Source organism: Salmo salar, chromosome 05 (assembly GCF_965601325.2).
Source record: "Salmo salar chromosome 05, fSalSal1, whole genome shotgun sequence".
NCBI classification, from domain to species: Eukaryota; Metazoa; Chordata; class Actinopteri; order Salmoniformes; family Salmonidae; genus Salmo; species Salmo salar.
This window is the reverse complement of record NC_138295.1, coordinates 71,773,104-71,796,586: the sequence shown is the minus strand read 5'-3', so window position 1 is coordinate 71,796,586 and position 23,483 is coordinate 71,773,104. Positions and strand designations below refer to the sequence as shown.

Genomic DNA, 23,483 nt, shown 5'->3' with positions numbered 1-23,483 from the left:
CTGTTTACCTAAATATCTATATCTATGTGGAAATTGTACCTATATGGGAATATTTGTACATGTACAGCAAAACAGGTTTTTAGAATCTTTTGCAAATGTATTAAAAATAAAAAACTGAAATATCACATTTACATAAGTATTCAGACACTTTACTCAGTACTTTGTTGAAGCACCTTTTGCAGCGATTTCAGCCTTGATTCTTCTTTTAGGGTATGATGCTACAAGCTTGGCACACCTGTACTTGGGGAGTTTCTCCCACTCTTCTCTGCAGATCCTATCAAGCTCTGTCAGGTTGGATGGGGAGTGTTGCTGCACAGCTATTTTCAGGTCTCTCCAGAGATGTTCGATTGGGTTCAAGTCTGGACTCTGGCTGGGCCACTCAAGGACATTCAAAGACTTGTCCCAAAGCCACTCCGGTGTTATCTTCGCTGTGTGCTTAGGGTCGTTGTCCTGTTGGAAGGTAAACTGTCATCCCAGTCTGAGATCCTGAGCACTCTGGAGCAGGTTTTCATCAAGGATCGCTCTGTACTTTGCTCCGTTCATCTTGGTTTTATCAGACCAGAGAATTTTGTATCTCATGGTCTGAGACTCTTTAGGTGCCTTTTGCAAACTCCAAGCGGGCTGAGGAGAAGCTTCCAAATGGCCACGATACCATAAAGGCCTGATTGGTGGAGTGCTGCAGAGATGGTTTTCCATCTGGAAGGTTCTACCAATCTCCACAGAGGAACTCTGGAGCTCTGTCAGTGTGACCATCGTGTATTTGGTCACCTCACTGACCAAGGACCTTCTTCCCCAATTGCTCAGTTTGGCCAGCTCCAGGAAGAGTCTTGATGGTTCACCAGGCATAATAGATTTTTTTTATTTTACCTTTATTTAACTTGGCAAGTCAGTTAAGAACAAATTCTTATTTTCAATGACGGCCTAGGAACAGTGGGTTAACTGTGTTGTTCAGGGGCAGAACGACAGATTTGTACCTTGTCAGCTCTGGGATTCAGACTTGCAACCTTTCGGTTACTAGCCCAACGCTCTAACCACTAGGCTACCCTGCCGCCCCAATGGGACCCATGTTGTCCAAAACGTTGATTCAAGTTTGGCAAAAATCATCTGGATGCACCCGGATGATCATCAAGACTTTTGGAAGAATGTTCTATGGACAGATGATTCAAAAGTATACCTTTTTGGGATGAGATGGGTCCCATTATGCCTGGTGAAAACCAAACACTGCATTCCACAGTAAGAACCTCATACCAATGGTCAAGCATGGTGGTGGTAGTGTGACGGTTTGGGGATGCTTTGGTGCCTCAGGATCTGGACAACTTGCCTTAACGGAAGGAACCATGAATTCTGCTCTGTATCAGAGAATTCTACAGGAGAATATCAGGGCAACTGGCTGTGAGCTGAGTCATGCAGCAAGACAATGATGCAGAACACAATCTGATGTTTTGGAATGGCCTAGTCAAAGTCCAGACCTAATCCCAATTGAGATGCTGTGGCAGGACTTGAAATGAGCAGTTCATGCTTGAAACCCCCAAAAGTATCTGAGTTAAAGCAGTTCTGCACGGAAGAGTGGGCCAAAATTCCTCCACAATAAGGTGAGAGACTGATGGCGTTTGGTTGCAGTCATTGCAGCTAAAGGTGGCACAAGCAGGTATTGGGTGTAAAGGAGCTGTCACGTCCTGACCAGTATAAGGGTTATTTGTTATTGTAGTTTGGTCAGGACGTGGCAGAGGGTATTTGTTTTATGTGGTTCGGGGTGGTGTTTTATGTAGTAGGGTGTTTGATTTATTATTTCCGGGTTTTTGGTCTATGTTCTATGTTTTGGTATTTCTATGTTCTTTCTGGTTTGTTGTATTTCTATGTTTAGGTTAATGGGGGGTTGGACTCTCAATTGGAGGCAGGTGCTTTCTCGTTGCCTCTGATTGAGAGTCCTATATATGGGTAATTGTTTGGTGTAGTGTTTGTGGGAGATTGTTTCTTGTTTTGCTGAGTGTGCCTGACAAGACTGTTTTGTTGTTTGTGAGTTCGTTATTTTGGTGTTCTCTTGATTTAAAATAAATACAAGATGAGCATCCACATTCCTGCTGCGTTTTGGTCCTCCATTCCCGACGACAACCGTTACAGGAGCAATTACTTTTTTCACACAGAGGAATTGGGTGTAGCATAACTTTTTTATTAAATAAATAAAATAAGTATCCATTTATTTTGTTATTTGTAAACGCAGGTTCCCTTTTTCTAAAATTGGGTTTTGGTTGAAGATCTGATAACACTCAGTATCAAAACTATGCAAAAATATAGAAAGTCAGAAAGGCAGCAAATACTTTTTCACTGCGCTGTAAGTGTTTTCTTGACAGGTTCAATGTGAACAGTGTCTTATGAGCCCACGTTGCCTTAGCCACTGTTGATAGATCATGAGTTTCGACAGGGTCAGAGATTCTATCTCCGGCCTCATTGGCCATGTACCATCCAGCCTTCTCCCAGGACCCGTATAGGACAGACAGAGTTGATCAGATTTACAGTAAACCATAATCAGCTTGAAAACACCCCTGTGTGTCAACAAAAAACACAGTGGGAAAAATGTACGTGGGCAAAACAGGGCGTGGGTAGGTGTGTCTGAGTGTGTTCTGGCGACAGATAGGGTGGATAGGTACATTTGCATCACCTGACTCCAGCCCCATTACATGATCCTGAATAAATATTTGCTGATTAAGAGGAGACTGTGACTGAGCAGTATCGACATTTTCAGATTTACCAAGAAGGGTGGACAGTCATTTGGTTCATAGGAAAGATTACCGTTCATTTCTGATCTGTTGTGTTTGATAAGTGGCAGAACTATGGAGTATCCTCTGGTGTGGGTTCTCATCCTGGTGCTGCTCAACTTCACTACAGGTAAAGAGGACAATACGCTCATTCTGGAAATATATTGATGCCTATTTGCGCTATAACGCTTTGTTAAATTAGTAACAGGTTGTTCAAATGTCTCTGTTTGGTTGATGCACTTCAGTCAGAAAGATGGAGATTTCTATTTATCTGACATTGACAACAATGTCTAGAGGAGACATTAGAAATAGATAGTAGGTCATGTTGTAAATTGTGCGTTCAACTTGAAGGCACACATTTGTAAACAAAAGCTTGTATTTCTGTTAAAGTGCCATAGTCTAAAGATTTGATTAATCTCAATTTAAATATTTGAAAGAACTTTAAAGACTTTTGTACTGATTAATATTATCTCAAAACATGAACTAAACTCATCAATCCATCCTCTTCTAGGTGTCTCTGGCCAGGTGGTGGTTCCCTCGATGAACCCCTTAGCTGTGGGCAGTAATGTCACCCTGAACCTAGTTCCTCAAAGCCCCATCAACATAGGGACCTGGTCATATGAAACTACAATCATTGTACTTTTCTATCCTGGTGGCAGTATTGTGAGTACAAGTTATCAAGGCAGAGTCTCATTCAACCGCTCCTCCTCAGAGCTGTCCATAAACTCTCTCCAACTCAACGACTCAGGTATATATACCGTGCAGGGAATGGAGCCAGTCCTGAAAGCTGTGGTGACTTTGTCTGTCCAGGGTAAGGAACTGACCTCTGCCTGTCTGTTTATCTTTCTATGATTGTAGACTCTCACTCACTGGCACACACGGGCATTTCCTCGCACACATGCTCACCCGCACACTTACTTGCCCATTCACATACCTTCTTCCACGCAGGTTCACATGCAAACATACTTGCACATCAGTGGAGGCTGTTGAGGGAAGGACAGCTAATAATAATGGCTGGAATTGAGTGTAATGGAGTAAATGGAATGGTATCAAATACATGAAAACCATGTTTTTGATACCATTCCATTTACTCCATTCCAGCCATTATCAGGAGCCATTCTCCCCTCAGCAGTCTCCACTGATGGGCATACATTACCTATCAATGATTAATCTCTATCACAACAATGAAAGTCATTTTCCTGACATAGAAAGCTAACACTTAAACGTGTCAATGTTTTCTGAACCTATAGTGAAGTTCACCTACATCATACCTTTGAAAAGAATGAACCTGAACAGATCACAGAGCAAACTGTTCTTTGCAAGGCATACACAATACTTTTTATGTGTGTGCAAAGAGACTAAGGGCTCTACATGGCTCAATCCTGAAACTTAGTCTCCATGATAAGTAAACAAAATAGCATATTTAGATTGATTTCCAAAACAAGTTTTACAGTGTGAAAGAAATATCAACTATATGGTTGTGATTCAGTAAGACACAAAAAATCTTTCTTGAGACACATCCATCTTATCTTGACTGCCATCTACTCTCTCACCCACAGAGCCCATTTCAAACGTGACTCTAAGGGCCAACGCCACTGATCTAGTGGAATTGAACGACACTTCCATTTTCACCTGCTCTGTCTCCTCTGGCACCTCCCTCTCCTACCGCTGGCTGAATGGCAGCTCAGAGGTCACAGCTAGTGACAGAGTTTGGCTTGGTGGTGGGAACAGCACTCTCACCATAGTCAGTGTGACACGATACGATGAAGGGCCGTTCAGATGTGAGGTCATCAATGGAATCAGCAATGGCACCAGCCAGCCCATTGGCCTCAATGTTAGATGTGAGTATCAGAGTATGCAGTATACTGTACATTAATCATACACAACAGACATGGATTGTACCTTGTCATTGAGAGCCAGCATTCCATGCAATGATGTAATATGCCTATTCTCATCCCAAACCATTCCTCTGTGTACACATGATCCAGATCATTATTTGCATGGATCATTCGTACACTGTGTTTAGTTCCTCAGCATGCACAATAGAGCAGGATGGAAACATATTCTAGGTAATGCTTCACCAACACTTCATTGTTATTTGTTCCTCCCATAGATGGCCCAAGTAACCTCACCATGTTGGTAGTTCCTGAGATGACCATAGGACATACAGCCTACAAGACGGGCTCTGACATCATTCTGTCCTGCTCCGCTCAGTCCAAACCCACTGAGTCCTTCAAGTGGAGGTTTAATGGGGCGTTCCTCAATGAGCAAAGCCCGAAGCTCAGCCTGCAGAACACCAGAGAGAACCAGACAGGAAGTTACGCCTGCTTAGCCCACAACAATGTCACACTCCGATACGCCACCATGACCACAATGATAAAGATTGTGGGTGAGGCAACATTCATCGTTACGAAATGTCATATAGTTGGTAGTGAATATTTTATTATTGATGGTTATGAATACAATGTTATATCATGGTATTTTTTACCACCAATCAAGTGAAGTACTCTTCCTCTTCCTTTCTTTTTACCATAGAGCCGATATCAGCGGTTTCGTTGAGCCGTGATGGGAAGCCACCGATACTGGATCAGTCGTTCACTCTGCGGTGTGAGGTGACTGGACCTGTAGACTACATTCACTGGTTGATGAACGGCCAGCTCATCTCCCTAAACAACAGAACATTCTTCTCTACGGGCAACAAGACAATGGTTATCAACCCAATCCAGTTTTCTGACAGTGGAGAATATCTCTGTGAGGCCTTTAATGCTGTCAGCAACCTGACCAGCATGACATACAAGCTTGTGGTGAACTGTGAGTATTACAATAGCTGGTAGTCTTTGTCTGATAAAACCAATTCAATGGCCTTGTAGTTAAGAGTGTCCACCCTAAGATTAGAAGGTTGGGAGCTTGCAGTGGTGTAAAGTCCTTAAGTAAAATACTTTAAAGTACTACTTAAGTAGTTTTTTGGGGTATCTGTACTTTACTTTACTATTTATATTTTGGACAACCTTTACTTCACTACATTCCTCAATAAAATGATGTACTTTTTACTCCTTACATTTTCCATGACCCACAAGAGTACTTGTTACATTCTGAATGCTTAGCAGGACAGAAAAATGGTCCAATTAATACACTTATCAAGAGAACATGCCTGGTCCCTACTGCCTCTGATTAGGCGGACTCACTAAACACAAATGCTTGGTTTGTATATGATGTTTGAGTGTTCCCCTGGCTATCCGTAAATTTTCAAAACAAGAAAATGATGCAGTCAAATTTGTTTAATGTAAGGAAATTGAAATTATTTATACTTTAACTTTTACTTTTGATACTTAAGTATATTTTAGGAATGACATTTACTTTTGATACTTAAGTAGATTTAAAACAGACTTTTACTCAAGTATTTTTTTACTGGGTGACTTTCACTTTTACTTGAGTCATTTTTTTATGAAGGTATCTTTACTTTAACTCAAGTATGACAATTGGGTACTTTTTCCACCACTGGGAGCTTGATCCCTGGATGAGTCATACCAGCGACTGTAAAAATAGGACCCAATGTGTCTTTACTTGGCGCTCAGAATTAAGGACTGTTTGAGGGTAAAGGCCTGTGATTGACTATCATCCTGTCCAGAGGATGTACATACACATCAAGCTGCAACACTCTACAGAAATAGGAGATAGGCTCTGCTTCTATGAGCTGTTCCGACTTGCACAAGCCAAGGATTGTGGAAGACTACTTATTTACTAAACTTTGTCAAAATAGTAAAACCATAAGATTAACCATACTGTCTTGTGTTAAACAGTTGGACCAGAGAGACCTGCTGTAACTAGTCCGGATATAGCAATGACAGGACACAACGTGACCTTCAACTGCTCAGCCTCCTCTCAGCCTCCCAGCCAGTTCAGCTGGTTCTTCAATGGCTCCCAGGTGGCAACTGGCTCAAAGTATGAGACTGGCCCACTGACTTTAGCCAGTCAAGGGGACTACACCTGTGTGGCCTTCAACAACATCACTGTCAGAAACAGCACTGTCTCCAAGATGCTCATTGTTGTTGGTAAGATGGAAGAGACATCTAAACTGTTTAACTTGTAGATATAGGCCATTCAACATGCAGTGATTGAAGTCAATATCTTGTAATAATCTGATGTTTTCTTCACAGAACCAGTCACCATGGCCATGGTGAAAGCCATGGGATCCCAGCCAATACTGAACCAGACATTCTCTCTGACCTGTGAGACATCTGGAACAACTTACTCCATTCATTGGATGAGGAATGGCTGGTCTCTGTATGCTGACAACAGAATAGACTTCTCTATGAACAACAATACACTGACATTCAACTCTGTCCAGCATTCTGACAACGGAGACTATCAGTGTTTTGCCTCCAACCCACTCAGCAAAATGACCAGCCCATACTACAAACTGATCGTCAACTGTGAGTGGTTATTATGGCCCAAACCAAACTTGATATCTGCCAATTTAATTCTAATTTTGACCTATAATGAGGGCAAGAGGGAATTTTTAGTAATGGATTTGGGGTAAGTTTTGATCCCACTTCTGACACCAATGTAATAAAGCCAAGGGGATGGTTGGGTATTGCTGGGGTCAGACCAAGGCATATGCACTAATGGCAGTTCCAATAGCTAACCTCATTCAATATCTTCATTACCTTGTGTTTCCCAGATGGTCCAGAGAGACCTGTTATCATGAGTCCGGATATAGCAATGACAGGATACATTGTGACCTTCAACTGCTCAGCCTCCTCTCAGCCTCTCAGCCAGTTCAGCTGGTTCTTCAATGGCTCCCAGTTGGCAACTGGCTCAAAGTATGAGACTTGCCCATTGACCTTAGAGAGTCATGGGGAATACACCTGTGTGGCCTTTAACAACATCACTGTCAGAAACAGCACTGTCTCCAAGATGCTCACGGTCATTGGTAAGACAGAAGAGTCATCCAAACTGTTTAACTTGTACATGTAGATATAGGCCATTCAACATACAGTGATTGTGATTGTAGTCAATATTCTTCTGACCCTGACGTTTTCTTCACAGACCCAGTAACCATGGCCATGGTGAAAGTCATGGGTTCCCAGCCAATAGCAGACTACTTGTTTACTCTGACCTGTGACACCGCTGGAACCATTTACTCCATTCAGTGGATGAGGAACGGCTGGCCGCTGTATGCTGATAACAGAACAGACTTCTCTATGAACAACAATACACTGACATTCAACTCCGTCCAGGATTCTGACAACGGAGACTATCAGTGTTTTGCCTCCAACCCACTCAGCAAAATGACCAGCCCATACTACAAACTGATCGTCAACTGTGAGTAGTTATTATTGCCCAAAACCAAACTTATCTGCAAATTAAATTCAAATGTTGACCTATAATGAGGGAAATATGGAATTCATAGTAAAGGAGTTGGGGTAAGTTTGGATCCCACTTATGACACCAATGTAATAAAGTCAAGGGGATGGTTGGGTATTGCTGGGGTCAAACCAAGGCAAACGCACTAATGGCAGTTCCAATAGCTAATATAATACTTCTATCTTCATTATCTTGTGTTTCCCAGATGGTCCAGAGAGATCTGTTATCATGAGTCCGGATATAGCAATGACAGGATACATTGTGACCTTCAACTGCTCAGCCATCTCTCAGCCTCTCAGCCAGTTCAGCTGGTTCTTCAACGGCTCCCAGGTGGCGACTGGCTCAGTGTATGAGACTGGCCCACTGACTTTAGCCAGTCAAGGGGACTACACCTGTGTCGCCTTTAACAACATCACTGTCAGAAACAGCACTGTCTCCAAGATGCTCATTGTTGTTGGTGAGTCAGTAACTGCTACTTAAAATCAAGGGACTAAAACTTTCTTTACTTTGTTTGTGTTCATTTGGTTTTAGACACAGCCTAAGTGCTGTTGAACCAACAGTATAATTAGATGGAAGTTGAGATAAAGTGCTGAAAAACCATTTGATCAACTTTCCACAGTACCTGTGACCATGACCATCGTGAAAGTCATTGGAGCCCAGCCAATACTGAATGAGACATTCTCTCTGACCTGTGAGACCACTGGAACGGTTTACTCCATTCACTGGATGAGGAACGGCTGGCCTCTGTATGCTAGCAACAGAACTGACTTCTCTATGAACAACAATACACTGACATTCAACTCGGTCCAGCATTCTGACAACGGAGACTATCAGTGTTCTGCTTCCAATCCCCTTAGTAACATGACCAGCCCAAACTATAGACTGATTGTGAACTGTGAGTACACGCTTAGAAAAATGTGTTCCAAAAGGGTTTTGCTGCTGTCCCCATAGGAGAACCCTTTTTGTTTCCAGGTAGAACTCTTTTTGGTTCCATGTATAACCCTCTGTGGAAAGGGTTCAACATGGAACACAAAACGGTTCTACCTGGAACCAAAAGGGTTTTTCTGTAGGGACAGCCAAAGAACCCTTTTTTGGTTCTAGATAGCACCTTTTTTTCCAAGAGCGCAGTTAACAAGTGCTATAAAGTTCAACTTTAACCCCACGGCTTAAGGTGGAATCTTTGAGAACTTCCTTAATAAATATTGTAGTAAAGTCAATGTAAATGTTTAGATCCCACCTCTAACATCATTAAAATATTTTGTTGACCCTTGACCTTCTGGCCAATAACATCTATTGAGTGACATTCAGATGTTGGGTCTAGCTGATTGTCTTTTGTATTATAGATGGACCAGAGATGCCTGTTATAATGGGACCTGCATTAGGAGAAACAGGACACAACTTGACCTTAAACTGCTTGGCCTCCTCTCAGCCTCCCAGCCAGTTCAGCTGGTTCTTCAATGGCTCCCAGGTGGCGACTGGCTCAGTGTATGAGACTGGCCCACTGACCTTAGCCAGTCAAGGGGAGTACACCTGTGTGGCCTTCAACAACATCACTGGCAGAAACAGCACTGCTTCCAAGATGCTCACCATCATTGGTAAGTCAGACTTCAGAATCTTTGCTTTGTTGTGTTCATTTAAAATCTGAGAAGAATTACAATAAACATACTTATCATACAAAAGAGCCCAAACGTTTCAAATCTTTACTCAGTGAATATGTACAGCAAAATACATCCATTCAATACAGTGCAGTGTCCACTTATACCTTGAGCTCTCACCCCCTACTTCCACAAAGATGTACATATCCATCAGCCAGGATTTATCTGTGCTCCTCTGTGCATATCACAGGACTTCTCATCAGTCAGGAGAGGCCTTGAGAGTACACATTCCTACTGTCCACTGCAGTCCACTAAATAATTAAACTCTTCTCATACACAGAGTTTGAACCTAACACTACTTTCAATCTCTAAAGATATAAAAACTCATACTAAGAGGATATAATGATATAAAACAGGAAATATATAAAACAGTAATATAAAACAGTATTTTACAATCCATCAGATCGTACAACCATTTGTTTTATATATATAAACTCAGCAAAAAAAGAAACGTCCTCTCACTGTCAACTGTGTTTATTTTCAGCAAACTTAACATGTGTAAATATTTGAATGAACATAATAAGATTGAACAACTGAGACATAAACTGAACAAGTTCCACAGACATGTGACTAACAGCAATTGAATAATGTGTCCTTGAACAAAAGGTGGGTCAAAATCAAAAGTAACAGTCAGTATCTGGTGTGGCCACCAGCTGCATTAAATACTGCAGTGCATCTCCTCCTCGTGGACTGCACCAGATTTGCCAGTTCTTGCTGTGAGATATTACCCCACTCTTCCACCAAGGCACCTGCAAGTTCCAGGACATTTCTGGGAGGAATCGCCCTAGCCCTCACCCTCTGATCCAACAGGTCCCAGACATGCTCAATGAATTGAGATCCGGGCACTTCGCTGGCCATGGCAGAACACTGACATTCCTGTCTTGCAGGAAATCACGCACAGAACGAGAAGTATGGCTGGTGGCATTGTCATGCTGGAGGGTCATGTCAGGATGAGCCTGCAGGAAGGGTACCACATGAGGGAGGAGGATGTCTTCCCTGTAACGCACAGCATTGAGATTGGCTGCAATGACAACAAGCTCAGTCCGATGATGCTGTGACACACCGCCCAAGACCATGACGGACGGACCCCGCTCCAGAGTACAGGCCTTGGTGTTATGCTCATTCCTTTGACAATAAACGAGAATCCGAACATCACCCTTAGTGAGACAAAACCGCTACTCATCAGAGAAGAGCACTTTTTGCCAGTCCTGTCTGGTCCAGCGACGGTGGGTTTGTGGCCATATGCGACGTTTTGCGGGTGATGTCTGGTGAGGACATGCCTTACAACAGGCCTACAAGACCTCAGTCCAGCCTCTCTCAGCCTATTGTGGACAGTCTGAGCACTGATGGAGGGATTGTGCATTCCTGGTGTAACTCGGGCAGTTGTTGTTGCCATCCTGTACCTGTCCCGCAGGTTTGATGTTCGGATGTACCAATACTGTGCTGGTGTTGTTACACGTGCTTTGCTACTGCGATGACGATCAGCTGTCCATCCTGTCTCCCTGTAGCGCTGTCTTAGGCGTCTCACAGTACAGACATTGCAATGTATTGCCCTGGCCACATCTGCAGTCCTCATGCCTCCTTGCAGCATCCCTAAGGCACGTTTACGCAGATGAGCAGGGACCCTGGGCATCTTTCTTTGGTGTTTTTCAGAGTCAGTAGAAAGGCCTCTTTAGTGTCCTAAGTTTTCACAACTGTGACCTTAATTGCCTACTGTCTTTAAGCTGTTAGTGTCTTAACGACCGTTCCACAGGTGCATGTTCATTAACCTGTTAGGGCTAGGGGGCAGTATTTGCACGGCTGGATAAAAAAAATGTACCCGATTTAATCTGGTTACTAATCCTACCCAGTAACTAGAATATGCATATACTTATTATATATGGATAGAAAACACTCTAAAGTTTCTAAAACTGTTTGAATGGTGTCTGTGAGTATAACAGAACTCATTTGGCAGGCAAAACCCTGAGACATTTTCTGACAGGAAGTGGATACCTGATGTGTTGTATTACCTTTAAACCTATGCCATTGAAAAACACAGGGGCTGAGGAATATTTTGGCACTTCCTATTGCTTCCACTAGATGTCACCAGCCTTTACAAAGTGTTTTGAGTCTTCTGGAGGGAGATCTGACCGAACAAGAGCCATGGAACGATGATGGCCCATTAGACACCTGGCGCGCGAGTTCATGTTGGGTACCCTCGTTCCAATACGTTATAAAAGAGTATGCATTCGTCCACCTTGAATATTATTCATGTTCTGGTTAAAAAAGGCCCTAATGATTTATGCTATACAACGTTTGACATGTTTGAACGAACGTAAATATATTTTTTCCCCTCGTTCATGAAGTGATGTCCGGCGGGCTTAGATCATGTGCTAACAAGACGGAGATTTTTGGACATAAATGATGAGCTTTTTTGAACAAAACTACATTCGTTATGGACCTGTGATACCTGGAAGTGACATCTGATGAAGAGAATCAAAGGTAATGGATTATTTACATAGTATTTTCGATTTTAGATCTCCCCAACATGACGACTAGTCTGTATCGCAACGCGTATTTTTCTGGGCGCAGTGCTCAGATTATTGCAAAGTGTGATTTCCCAGTAAGGTTATTTTTAAATCTGGCAAGTTGATTGCGTTCAAGAGATGTAAATCTATAATTCTTTAAATGACAATATAATATTTTACCAATGTTTTCTAATTTTAATTATTTAATTTGTGATGCTGACTTGACTGCCGGTTATTGGAGGGAAACGATTTCCTCAACATCAATGCCATAGTAAAACGCTGTTTTTGGATATAAATATGAACTTGATAGAACTAAAAATGCATGCATTGTCTAACATAATGTCCTAGGAGTGTCATCTGATGGAGATTGTAAAAGGTTAGTGCATCATTTTAGCTGGTTTTATGGTTTTGGTGACCCTGTCTTTGAATTGACAAAACATTACAACTCTTGTAAATGTACTGTCCTAACATACTCTAAATTTATGCTTTCGCCGTAAAACCTTTTTGAAATCGTAAAACGTGATTAGATTAAGGAGATGTTTATCTTTCAAAGGGTGTAAAATAGTTGTATGTTTGAAAAATTTGAATTTTGACATTTATTTGGATTCAAATTTGCCGCTCTTGAAATGCACCTGCTGTTGATGGAGTGCACCACGGGTGGGACGCTTGCGTCCCACCTAGCCCATAGAGGTTAATTGTTCATGGTTCATTGAACAAGCACGGGAAACAGTGTTTAAAACCTCTTCAGTGTCTCATCCCGTCAGCGGGATCAAAATCCAGCGAAAAATCATATCGCCATCAGCATAACAAAATTTAATTATTTGAAGAATTATTATTATTATTTTTTTTTTTTTCGTTTTATAGATACACCTCTCCTGAATCGACCCACGTCGTCCGATTTCAAAAAGGTTTTACAGGAAAAGCAAATCATTAGATTATGTTAGAGGAGTCCATCGTAAAAAGCAGCAACGTAGCCATTTTCCGACCAACCACTTGCATCACAAATAACCAAAAAACAGCTAAATGCAGCACTAACCGTTTACAAACTTCATCAGATGACACACCTAGGACATCATGTTACACAATGCATGCATTCTTTTGTTCAATAAAGTTCATATTTATATATGAAAACAGCATTTTACATCGGCGTCTGACGTTGACTAACTATTTTCCCGTCAAAAGCATCCGATGAAACAGTGCTACATTTTACTGAATTACTATTCGAAAACATGTTTAAAATGTAATATTGTCATTCTAAGATTTATAGATGAATATCTCTTGAAAGCACCTGTCATACCAGATTTAAAAATAACTTTACTGGGTAATCACACTTAGCGATAAAAGGGGATGCGATACTCAGAAAATGACCTAGTAAATACAGCTCGGCGCCATCTTGGAACAATCGCAGATCACATCTAATGTTGTATAATATTGTCAATAATCCCTTACCTTTAGTTGTCTTCATCAGAAAGCACTTCCAGGAATCCCAGGTCCACAACAGATGTATTTTCGGTCGAAAAAGTCCATCCTTTATGTTCCATTAGCATGCTGTTGTTAGCGCGTATCAAGGCAGTATCCAATAGCTCTGCCGGCCGCGGGACAGCCGTGTCGGAAAGAAGCTATTTTTTCCCATTTAGGTTCGTTCAAACATGTCAAACGTTGTATAACATAAATCTTCAGGGCCTGTTTCAACAAGAGAGCCAATAAGATTCGAGGGGGACGATTTCAATGTGTTTCAAAACGTTTCCAAAGGTGGGGGTAGACAGGGCCGCCGGCGTCATAATGGTGATGGCCCTCCCGCTGTGACCAATTTCCAACGCATCTCATTGACTGAGTTTCGACAGTAGAAGGCTCAAAACACTTTGTAAAGACTGGCGACATCTTGTGGAAGCAATTGGAAGTGCTCAAATAACGATAGTTCACGGTGTGAATAATAGGCAATGACGTGAAGTTGAGTCCACAATTCAGAATTCCACTTCCTGTTTCAATCGGTCTCGGGGTTTTGACTGCCATATGAGTTCTGTTATACACAGACACCATTCAAACAGTTTTAGAAACTTTAGGGTGTTTTCTATCCACAGGTATTAATTATATGCATATCCTAGCTTCTGAGTCTTATTAGTAGGCCGTTGAAAATGGGCGCGAATTTTTTCCAAAATGCGCTGTGGCGCCCCCTATCCTAGGGTAACGTCAAGAGGTTAAACACTTTACAATGAAGATCTGTGAAGTTTTTTGGATTTTTACGAATTACCTTTGAAAACAGGGTCCTGAAAAAGTTTACACACACACACACACACACACACACACACACACACACACACACACACACACACACACACACACACACACACACACACTACATATATATTATTTGTTTTATATAACCAACTGTTGCATCGCTGGAACTAACCATTTGATAAAATGACAAATCTTGATACTGTACATAAAGCAATACTCTGTCCTCACAGAGGCTATAAAGTCGGTGATGGTGAAACGAAACAAAATACCAATATCATCTGACAACCTAACCCTGACCTGTGATGTCACCGGGCGCTATGACACCATCTATTGGATGAAGGACAACCTGTCTCTGGTCCTGAACAACACCTTGAACTCTGACATAACCATCTCTAACAACTCTCTGCACTTCAGTCCAGTCAAGGTGTCTAACGATGGAAACTATCAGTGCGTTGCCACCAACCTCTTTGGTCTACACACCAGTCCTAAATACCAGTTACTGGTGAACTGTAAGTACTGGTGTTTTAGTAATATTTAAAATATACACGTTTATGTAATGCAGAAACAGTCAGAAAGCCACCACTGGTATGATGGTTAGCGCTATCTGGGATACTTGGAATGTCCCTAGCCTAAACCCTAACCTTAACTGTTTTAAATTTCAACCTCAATGGGTTGATGTAAGAGTTGGATGACCCAATATCCTGTTTCGACTTTTCCCTATTATGACCGCCTATACCCCCCCCCCCCCCCCTGTGTAGATGGCCCTCTGAGTGTGAACGTCTCTGGCCCAGTCTCAGCAGTGATTGGCTCAGTAATCACAGTTACGCTGAAGTGCTCTGCCGACTCCCGGCCAACCAGCGAGTACGGGTGGATATTCAACAACCAATCAGTGCTAGGGACTGGTCCTTTGATGGCTGTTATTGCCTCCTTGGAGAATGCAGGGGACTACACTTGTGTGGCCAAGAACCCTGTGACCAACATCTCAATGTCCAAGACCATTAGTCTGGATGTCACTGGTAAGTGGGTGGGTTCTTATACTAAGACCTAGGTGGGATGTACTGAGTAATTAAATGTCACAAAGTTGTTTTTATTACGTTGAATTTAATTTGGTTCTAGTTTGCGTACGTGTTTATGCAAGGATCATTTTCATGCATCAGGGAAATGCAATACAGACATTTTCTGAACTAGGGGGGTACAGACAGGAATAAAAACAAATACATTTTTTTTAAACTTCCTCACTCATTCTCTTGGTCCCCCTCCTCTCCCATTCTCTTTGTTCCCTTTCTCTCCCATTCTCCTTTCTCTCTCAGGCCACTCGCCTGCCCCTCCATTCCAGTCCAGAGTTGGTCTGATGCTGACGGCCCTGCTAGCTCTCTCTCTCTGCCTCTGATCAACCACTGAGACCACCACAGTAAGCACACTGCATGTCTGTCTGCTGGCTGGGAGCCAATCATTCCCTTCCCTCTACCCTCACTGACTCCCCTCACTGATCTGAAAAAGGACTCGATAGAAATAAGTGGTATTGTTGATATTGTAATTGCCCCATCTTGCCACTATAGGGCTGGGTTTAGTATGCTCAGCTCCTTTCCAATGCTTTTACACTGTGAGGAGAGAGAACAAGAGGTCAGAAGGGAATAGAACCTAGAATAGAACCCACCTCGACAGTGTGTTTTTGTCAATCATCTCTATAAATAAAAACAAAAATCTTAAACTGGTCTTCAACATGGTAAATGAAAGGGAAAACATCCACTGCTCAGCAGCACTGCCTAGTTCTGTTTCTAAAAGTTCTTAGATATTCACTGCCCTTGTGACTGTTGCCCTGGAGTCCATTCACTGAGTCTCTTTCTGTGTTCTGTGTTTGATCATGTATGTAAACTCTGTTAAGTACAAATTCAGGTTTATTTAACTTGTAAATACCTTGAAGGTAAAACATTTCAATTGATAGTACAGTTAACTGGTGTTTATGTCAAATATGGCTTGTTTTTGCATAAGCTTGTAAATTCCCGGAGGAGACGCAGGCTTGTGCTGTTGTCTTATGTTTATATTTCCTCTTCATTAATTATTGTCTTAAATATAGTGTTGTCTTTTCACACCTGTCCTACTGAATGTTGCAATCTTGGGTGATTTCTTTATCGGCAGAATTGCTGTGAAGAAATGTGGATCTTGGGCCTCCTGAGTGGCGCAGAGGTCTAAGGCACTGCATCGCAGGCGCTAGAGGCATCACCACAGGCACACTTTCGGCAGTATCACAACCGGTCATGATCTGGAGTCGCATAGGGCGGTGCACAATTGTCCCAGCGTCGACCGGGTTAGGGGAGGGTTTTGCCGGAGGGGGGAGGGGGGGGGGCTTTACATGGCTCATCGCGCTCTAGCAACTCCTTGTGGCGGGCCGGGTGCCTGCAGTCTGACCTTGGTTGTCAGGTGAACGGTGTTTCCTCCGAGACATTGGTGCGGCTGGCTTCCTTGTTAAGCAGGCGGGTGTTAAGAAGTGCGGTCTGGCGGGTCATGTTTCAGAGGACGCATGACTCGACATTACCCTCCCGAGCCCATTGGGGAATTGCAGCGTGAGACAAGATTGAAATCGGGTAGAAAAGGGGGTAAAATACAGAAATAATGTGGATCTAATGAAGTAGCAACAGAGGGATTTAGAGTTGCACAATACACGCAAAAGGAAATATGAAATCTAGTGAGAAAATGCTAAAATAACACATTGGAAATCATTCCACACACATAGTGAAACTTGTTATAAAAAAATGTGTATTACAAAGGAGTATAATTATATAATACATTTTATTTAAAAAAACGAGTCATAGTTCTTGAGAGAGCAACATGAGATTACGAAACATGGTTACAAGGTTTATAAAATAGTTATTAAAGGTCAACTCTTTAAATTGGGATACTGATGAAGTTTTTGCCTTGGTCACCCTTTGACCTCTCTACCATTTTCATGATCTTCTGGCATTACCAATGATTCTGGAATCCTTTCCTTAGGCACATTGCCACAACTGGATTGCGTATAGGTCGGAGAGGATGGGAGAGAGATACACACAGATTGGTGACTTTGGGAGAGTCCATGGTAACAAGTATTGTAGAAACTCTTCAATGTACTGCTGTTAGTGTTACAGAAACACAGGACTACTCACAGGCCTTCCTGGGCTTGCGGTAGGATTTGGCAGACTCCTGGCAGAGGCAGCCTCCACTCAAACCCTCTCTCCTCCTCCCTGAGTGACACAAAGTAAACTGCTGTATTAGTCTGAGTGCCATTCAGTTTCTGCCAACTATTTGACATCCAAAAACATTACTATCATGGGCTGTCAGAAACAGAGTGACAAGCAGGCTAGGATTGTATCCCCTTACTGGACAAATAGCACTGAGTTTCTAATCACTCACCCTTACAGTCACACAGTCTGTCATGGTGTCTGGGGGGTTGATCTCGTCTCCAACTCTCCGTGGGTCCTCCGCTGTACCTGAAGCGGCACTGACACCGGAACGTTGTACATCAGTTTCAGGAATCCCTTGGTAGAGGATGAGAGAGAGAAAGGTTGATCAGAATGGATATGTACAGTGCATTTGGAAAGTATTCAGACCCCTTGATGTTTTTCAACATTTTGTTATTACGTTACAGCCGTATTCTAAAATTGATAAAATTATTTTTTCTCCCTCATCAATCTACACACAATACCCCATAATGACAAAACTGTTTTTTAGAATTTTTTGAAAATGTATAAAAAAAAAACCGGAAATATCACATTTACATAAGTATTCAAACCATTTACTCAGTAATTTGTTAAAGCACCTTTGGCAGCGATTAAAGCCTTGAGTCTTGTTGGGTATGACGCTACAAGGTTGGCACACCTGTACTTCGGGAGTTTCTCCCATTCTTTTCTGCAGATCCTCTCAAGCGCTGTCAGGTTGGATGGGGAGGGGCACTGCACAGCTATTTTCAGGTCTCTCCAGAGATGATTGATCGGGTTCAAGTCCGGGCTCTGGCCCTTCAGAGACTTGTCCCAAAGCAACTTCTGCATTATCTTGACTGTGTGCTTAGGTGTCCTGTTGGAACGTGAACCTTCGCCCCAGTCTAAGGTCCTGAGCACTCTGGAGCAGGTTTTCATCAAGGATCTCTCTGTACCTTGCTCTGTTCATCTTTCCCTTAATCCTGACTAGTCTCCCAGTCCCTGCCACTGAAAAACATCCCCAAAGCATGATGCTGCCACCAACATGCTTCACTTTAGGGATGGTGCCAGGTTTTCTCCACACTAGGCATGCAGGCCAAAGATTTCAATCTTGGTTTCATGAGACCAGAGAATCTTGTTTCTCATGGTCTGAGAGTCCTTTAGGTGCCTTTTGGCAAACTCCAAGTGGGCTGTCATGTGCCTTTTACTGAGGAGTGGCTTCTGTCTGGCCACTCTACCATATGGGCCTGATTGGTGGAGTGCTGCAGAGATGGTTGTCCTTCTGGAAGGTTCTCCCATCTCCACAGAGGAACTCTGGAGCTCTGTCAGAGTGACCATCGGGTTCTTAGTCACCTCACTGACCAAGGCCCATTCCCCGATTACCTAGTTTGGCCGCGCGGCCAGCTATAGGAATAGTCTTGGTGGTTCCAAACTTCTTCAATTTAAGAATGATGGCCACTGTGTTCTTGGGGACCTTCAATGCTGCAGACATTTATTGGTACCCTTCCCCAGATCTCTGCTTTGACACAATCCTCTCTCCCGGAGCTCTACGGACAATTCCTTCAACCTCATGGCGTGGTTTTTGCTCTGATATGCGCTGTCAACGGTGGGACCTTATATGGATTGGTGTGTGCCTTTCCAAATCATGTCCAACCAATTAAATTTACCATTGGTGGACTCCAATCATGTTGTAGAAACATCTCAACAATGATCAATGGAAACAGGATCAAATCAAATGTAATTTGTCACGTGCCGAATACAACAGGTGTAGACCTTACCGTGAAATGCATACTTACAAGTCCTTAACTAGGGGGCAGTATTGACACGGCTGGATAAAAAACATACCCGATTTAATCTGGTTACCACTCCTACCCAGTAACTACAATATGCATATACTTATTACATATGGATAGAAAACACCCTAAAGTTTCTAAAACTGTTTGAATGGTGTCTGTGAGTATAACAGAACTCAAATGGCAGGTCAAAACCTGAGAGATTCCTTTACAGGAAGTGGCCTGTCTGACCATTTCTGGAACTTCTTTGCCATCTCTATCTTTTACTAAGGATCTCTGCTCTAACGTGACACTTCCTACGTCGTCCATAGGCGCTCAGAGCCCGGGAAAAACCTGAATGTCGTCATCCCAGCCCTAGGCTGAAAGACATTATCGCCTTTCTCAAGTGGCCGATCAAGGGACTCTGGGCTTAGGCGCGTGACCTGACTGCCCCCGTCTTTGTGATTTTTTTCCTCTGTTTGCCGAAAAGGAGATTCCCGGTCGGAATATTATCGCTTTTTTACGAGATAAATGGCATAAAAATTGATTTTAAACAGCGGTTGACATGCTTCGAAGTACGGTAATGGAATATTTAGAATTTTTTTGTCACGAATTGCGCCATGCGCACGACCCTTCTTTACCATTTCGGATAGTGTCTGGAACGCACGAACAAAACGCCGCTATTCGGATATAACGATGGATTATTTTGGACCAAACCAACATTTGTTATTGAAGTAGCAGTCCTGGGAGTGCATTCTGACGAAGACAACAAAAGGTAATCAAACTTTTATAATAGTAAATATGATTATGGTGAGTGCTAAACTTGCCGGGTGTCTAAATAGCTAGCCCGTGATGCCTGGGCTATGTACTTAGAATATTGCAAAATGTGCTTTCACCAAAAAGCTATTTTAAAATCGGACATATCGAGTGCATAGAGGAGGTCTGTATCTATAATTCTTAAAATAATTGTTATGCTTTTTGTGAACGTTTATCGTGAGTAATTTAGTAAAATGTTAGCGAATTCCCCGGAAGTTTGCGGGGGGGTATGCTAGTTCTGAACGTCACATGCTAATGTAAAAAGCTGGTTTTTGATATAAATATGAACTTGATTGAACAAAACATGCATGTATTGTATAACATAATGTCCTAGGGTTGTCATCTGATGAAGATCATCAAAGGTTAGTGCTGCATTTAGCTGTCTTCTGGGTTTTTGTGACATTATATGCTAGCTTGAAAAATGGGTGTCTGATTATTTCTGGCTTGGTACTCTGCTGACATAATCTAATGTTTTGCTTTCGTTGTAAAGCCTTTTTGAAATCGGACAGTGTGGTTAGATTAACGAGAGTCTTGTCTTTAAATAGCTGTAAAATAGTCATATGTTTGAGAAATTGAAGTAATAGGATTTTTAAGGTTTTGAAAATCGCGCCACAGGCTTCAAGTGGCTGTTACGTAGGTGGGACGAATTCGAGTTCGGGAAATAGAGATAACATAATATTTTCAAACTAAACTCGTTAAAAAAATATACAGTTGAAGTCGGAAGTTTACATACACCTTAGCCAAATACATTTATACTCAGTTTTTCACAATTCCTGACATTTAATCCTAGTAAAAATTCCTTATCTTAGGCCAGTTAGGATCACCACTTTATTTTAAGAATGTGAAATGTCATAATAACAGTAGAGAGAATTATTATTTTCAGCTTTTATTTCTTTCATCACATTCCTAGTGCGTCAGAAGTTTACATACGCTCAATTAGTATTTGGTAGCATTACCTTTAAATTGTTTAACTTGGGTCAAACGTTTCAGGTAGCCTTCCACAAGCTTCCCACAATAAGTTAGGGGAATGTTGGCCCATACCTCCTGACAGAGCTGGTGTAACCGAGTCAGGTTTTTAGACCTCCTTGCTCGCACACGCTTTTTCAGTTCTGCCCACAAATTTTCTATGGGATTGAGGTCAGGGCTTTGTGATGGCCACTCCAATACCTTGACTTTGTTGTCCTTAAGCCATTTTGTGACAACTTTGAATGTAAGCTTGGGGTCATTGTCCATTTGGAAGACCCATTTGCGTCCAAGCTTTAACTTCCTGACTGATGTCTTGAGATGTTGCTTCAATATATCCACATAATTTCCCTTTCTCATGATGCCACCTATTTTGTGAAGTGCAGCAGTCCCTCCTGCAGCAAAGCAGCCCCACAACATGATGCTGCCACCGCCGTGCTTCACGGTTGGGATGGTGTTCTTCGGCTTGCAATATGTCTGTATGATGGATATTTCTGTATGATGGATATGTCTGTATGATGAATATTAATGTATGATGAATGTCTGTATGCAACTACTATGAGATGGCTATGTCTGTTTGCAACACTTCATGAAACGCTCAAAACATCAGAAAGAAACAATCAAATTCACATGTCAATCTATAAGACTCCCTATGAGTTAAGAGCTAAATGTAGTGCTCTCACAGACACCTCACATGATGCACACCAGTAGCAGTTGTATTACGTGTAACCTGCTATAACTCACTGTACATGCTGAAGCCAAATACATTCAACAGTAAATCAAACAGAATGTTCAATACTTTACCTTGCCCTTGGCTAGTGAATGCCAATACACAGAACAGCATTAGCATCTTTAATCCCATTCCTATGGCCACACCATCCTTGTGAATGTGCAATATAACCTCTGCAGCTGCTGCTGAATGAACAACTAAACTCTGCAGTTACTTCAGCCCTTTATATAGACGTGTGTCTCAGTCTGAGATGAAAGGGCCATGTTGTGTGAAGCATGTGCCCCTACCTACACCTGCCTTGTGGCTTGTGTTATATACGCCAAGAGTTTTGGAAAGAGTGGACGTTGGCCAAAACAACACCTCATAGTGCTACTGATGAGTGAAGTCAGCATGACAGGTGGATGAGGGCCCTTTATGATACTGACCTGTGAAAGTGTCTATAGGAAAACACTATTCTTCCTTTATGGCTTATGTTCAATAAATATACTTTCTATCAGAGCAAACTAACAAATAACCTTATGTTGAATGTTCACCTGAAGACTTGAAGGCCGCTTGAAACTGTCAGCCAGACACTGTGATTGTGTTTCCTTGGCAAACATTAAGACAATGATCCAATATTCCTCTAGCAAAGCAATGAGGAAATAAAAGTATCATTGATCTGATAGGTCAATATGCTGCCCAGATCATCATTCAAGCGATTAGAGCAAACTAAAATGACAGTGTGTGTGAAAGGGTTAGAGAAGTTCTGTTTGCACCTAGTCAAATCTCACATTGACTATCACAGGACATGAACATTCTTTCACGGCATAACGGTTTGGTGCTTGCTGGATTCCATTAATCAGTCACGGTATTGGGCTCCACACCTCTACGCTGGATTGGCTGGATCATTCAACCCCATGTCGATGATATCTCTGAAGACCTACTTAAAAACAGATATTTACACTTGGTCTCTTGAGCTTCCATTTTGTGGCATGTTAGAAGCTGTAAGGTGGAACTGGTAAATAAATATTTCTTGACAACTGACACTGCCAACTAACCATACAAAGGAGTGGGTCCAATGTCTCATCACAGTACTGTGTGTCACTAGACTCTCTTGTGGTTCTCTGCTCAGGCATAACTCAATTCGTACAGGTACCGTATCTTGGATGTGCTCAGGGCATCACATGCAGGTATAAAACTGTTTGGTCATCCCAATCCAATACATCACTCCATTGTTGTGTTCCATGTGTACTCTTGCTGCACCCATTAGTTTGAGTACATTAATCAATCAAACACACACACACTGGAACGCACACGCCAGATGTTTTGACAAGCTACAGCTAAAGGTCAATTATTTTATTATTTTGGTTTAAAAAAAAAAATCTTTGCAGAGCCGTCATGCAGACACACTTCTGTGGTTGGAAGCTGCAAACAAAGCAATGTCCAAGCTTTCATTGGTTTTAATGCATTGCATTTTGACACAATCAACATTCAAGATCAACGACACAAACATGGTCAAGTACAGAG

General features: G+C 42.2%; 1 protein-coding gene and 1 long non-coding RNA gene across 2 annotated transcripts; one reads left to right on the top strand and one right to left on the bottom strand.

Moving 5' to 3' along the window:
* The first annotated feature begins 2,695 nt into the window (after positions 1-2,695).
* On the top strand, positions 2,696-16,629 carry LOC145879551 (hemicentin-1). The gene is made up of 15 exons (XM_082975492.1): positions 2,696-2,886; positions 3,268-3,567; positions 4,316-4,597; positions 4,870-5,145; positions 5,292-5,567; positions 6,557-6,808; positions 6,914-7,189; positions 7,438-7,689; positions 7,806-8,081; positions 8,329-8,580; positions 8,743-9,018; positions 9,467-9,718; positions 14,754-15,032; positions 15,282-15,539; positions 15,834-16,629. The coding sequence occupies exons 1-15, from the start codon at positions 2,832-2,834 to the stop codon at positions 15,911-15,913; spliced, it is 3,642 nt and encodes a 1,213-aa protein (XP_082831618.1). The 5' UTR covers positions 2,696-2,831; the 3' UTR covers positions 15,914-16,629.
* Positions 16,630-17,294: 665 nt separating this feature from the next.
* On the bottom strand, positions 17,295-22,265 carry LOC106605565 (uncharacterized). The gene is made up of 4 exons (XR_001328897.3): positions 22,052-22,265; positions 17,914-18,038; positions 17,667-17,744; positions 17,295-17,528 (listed from the first exon to the last, which is right to left on the bottom strand). It is a non-coding gene; the product is annotated as an uncharacterized LOC106605565 (long non-coding RNA).
* Positions 22,266-23,483: the final 1,218 nt, after the last annotated feature.

Excerpts from the sequence above, each read along its gene's own strand:
- LOC145879551 (XM_082975492.1), top strand. The coding sequence starts at position 2,832 with ATGGAGTATCCTCTGGTGTGGGTTCTCATCCTGGTGCTGCTCAACTTC. Across the intron at positions 5,146-5,291 it reads CACAATGATAAAGATTGTGG|AGCCGATATCAGCGGTTTCG; the intron begins GTGAGGCAACAT and ends TTTTTACCATAG. Across the intron at positions 9,719-14,753 it reads CAAGATGCTCACCATCATTG|AGGCTATAAAGTCGGTGATG; the intron begins GTAAGTCAGACT and ends CTGTCCTCACAG.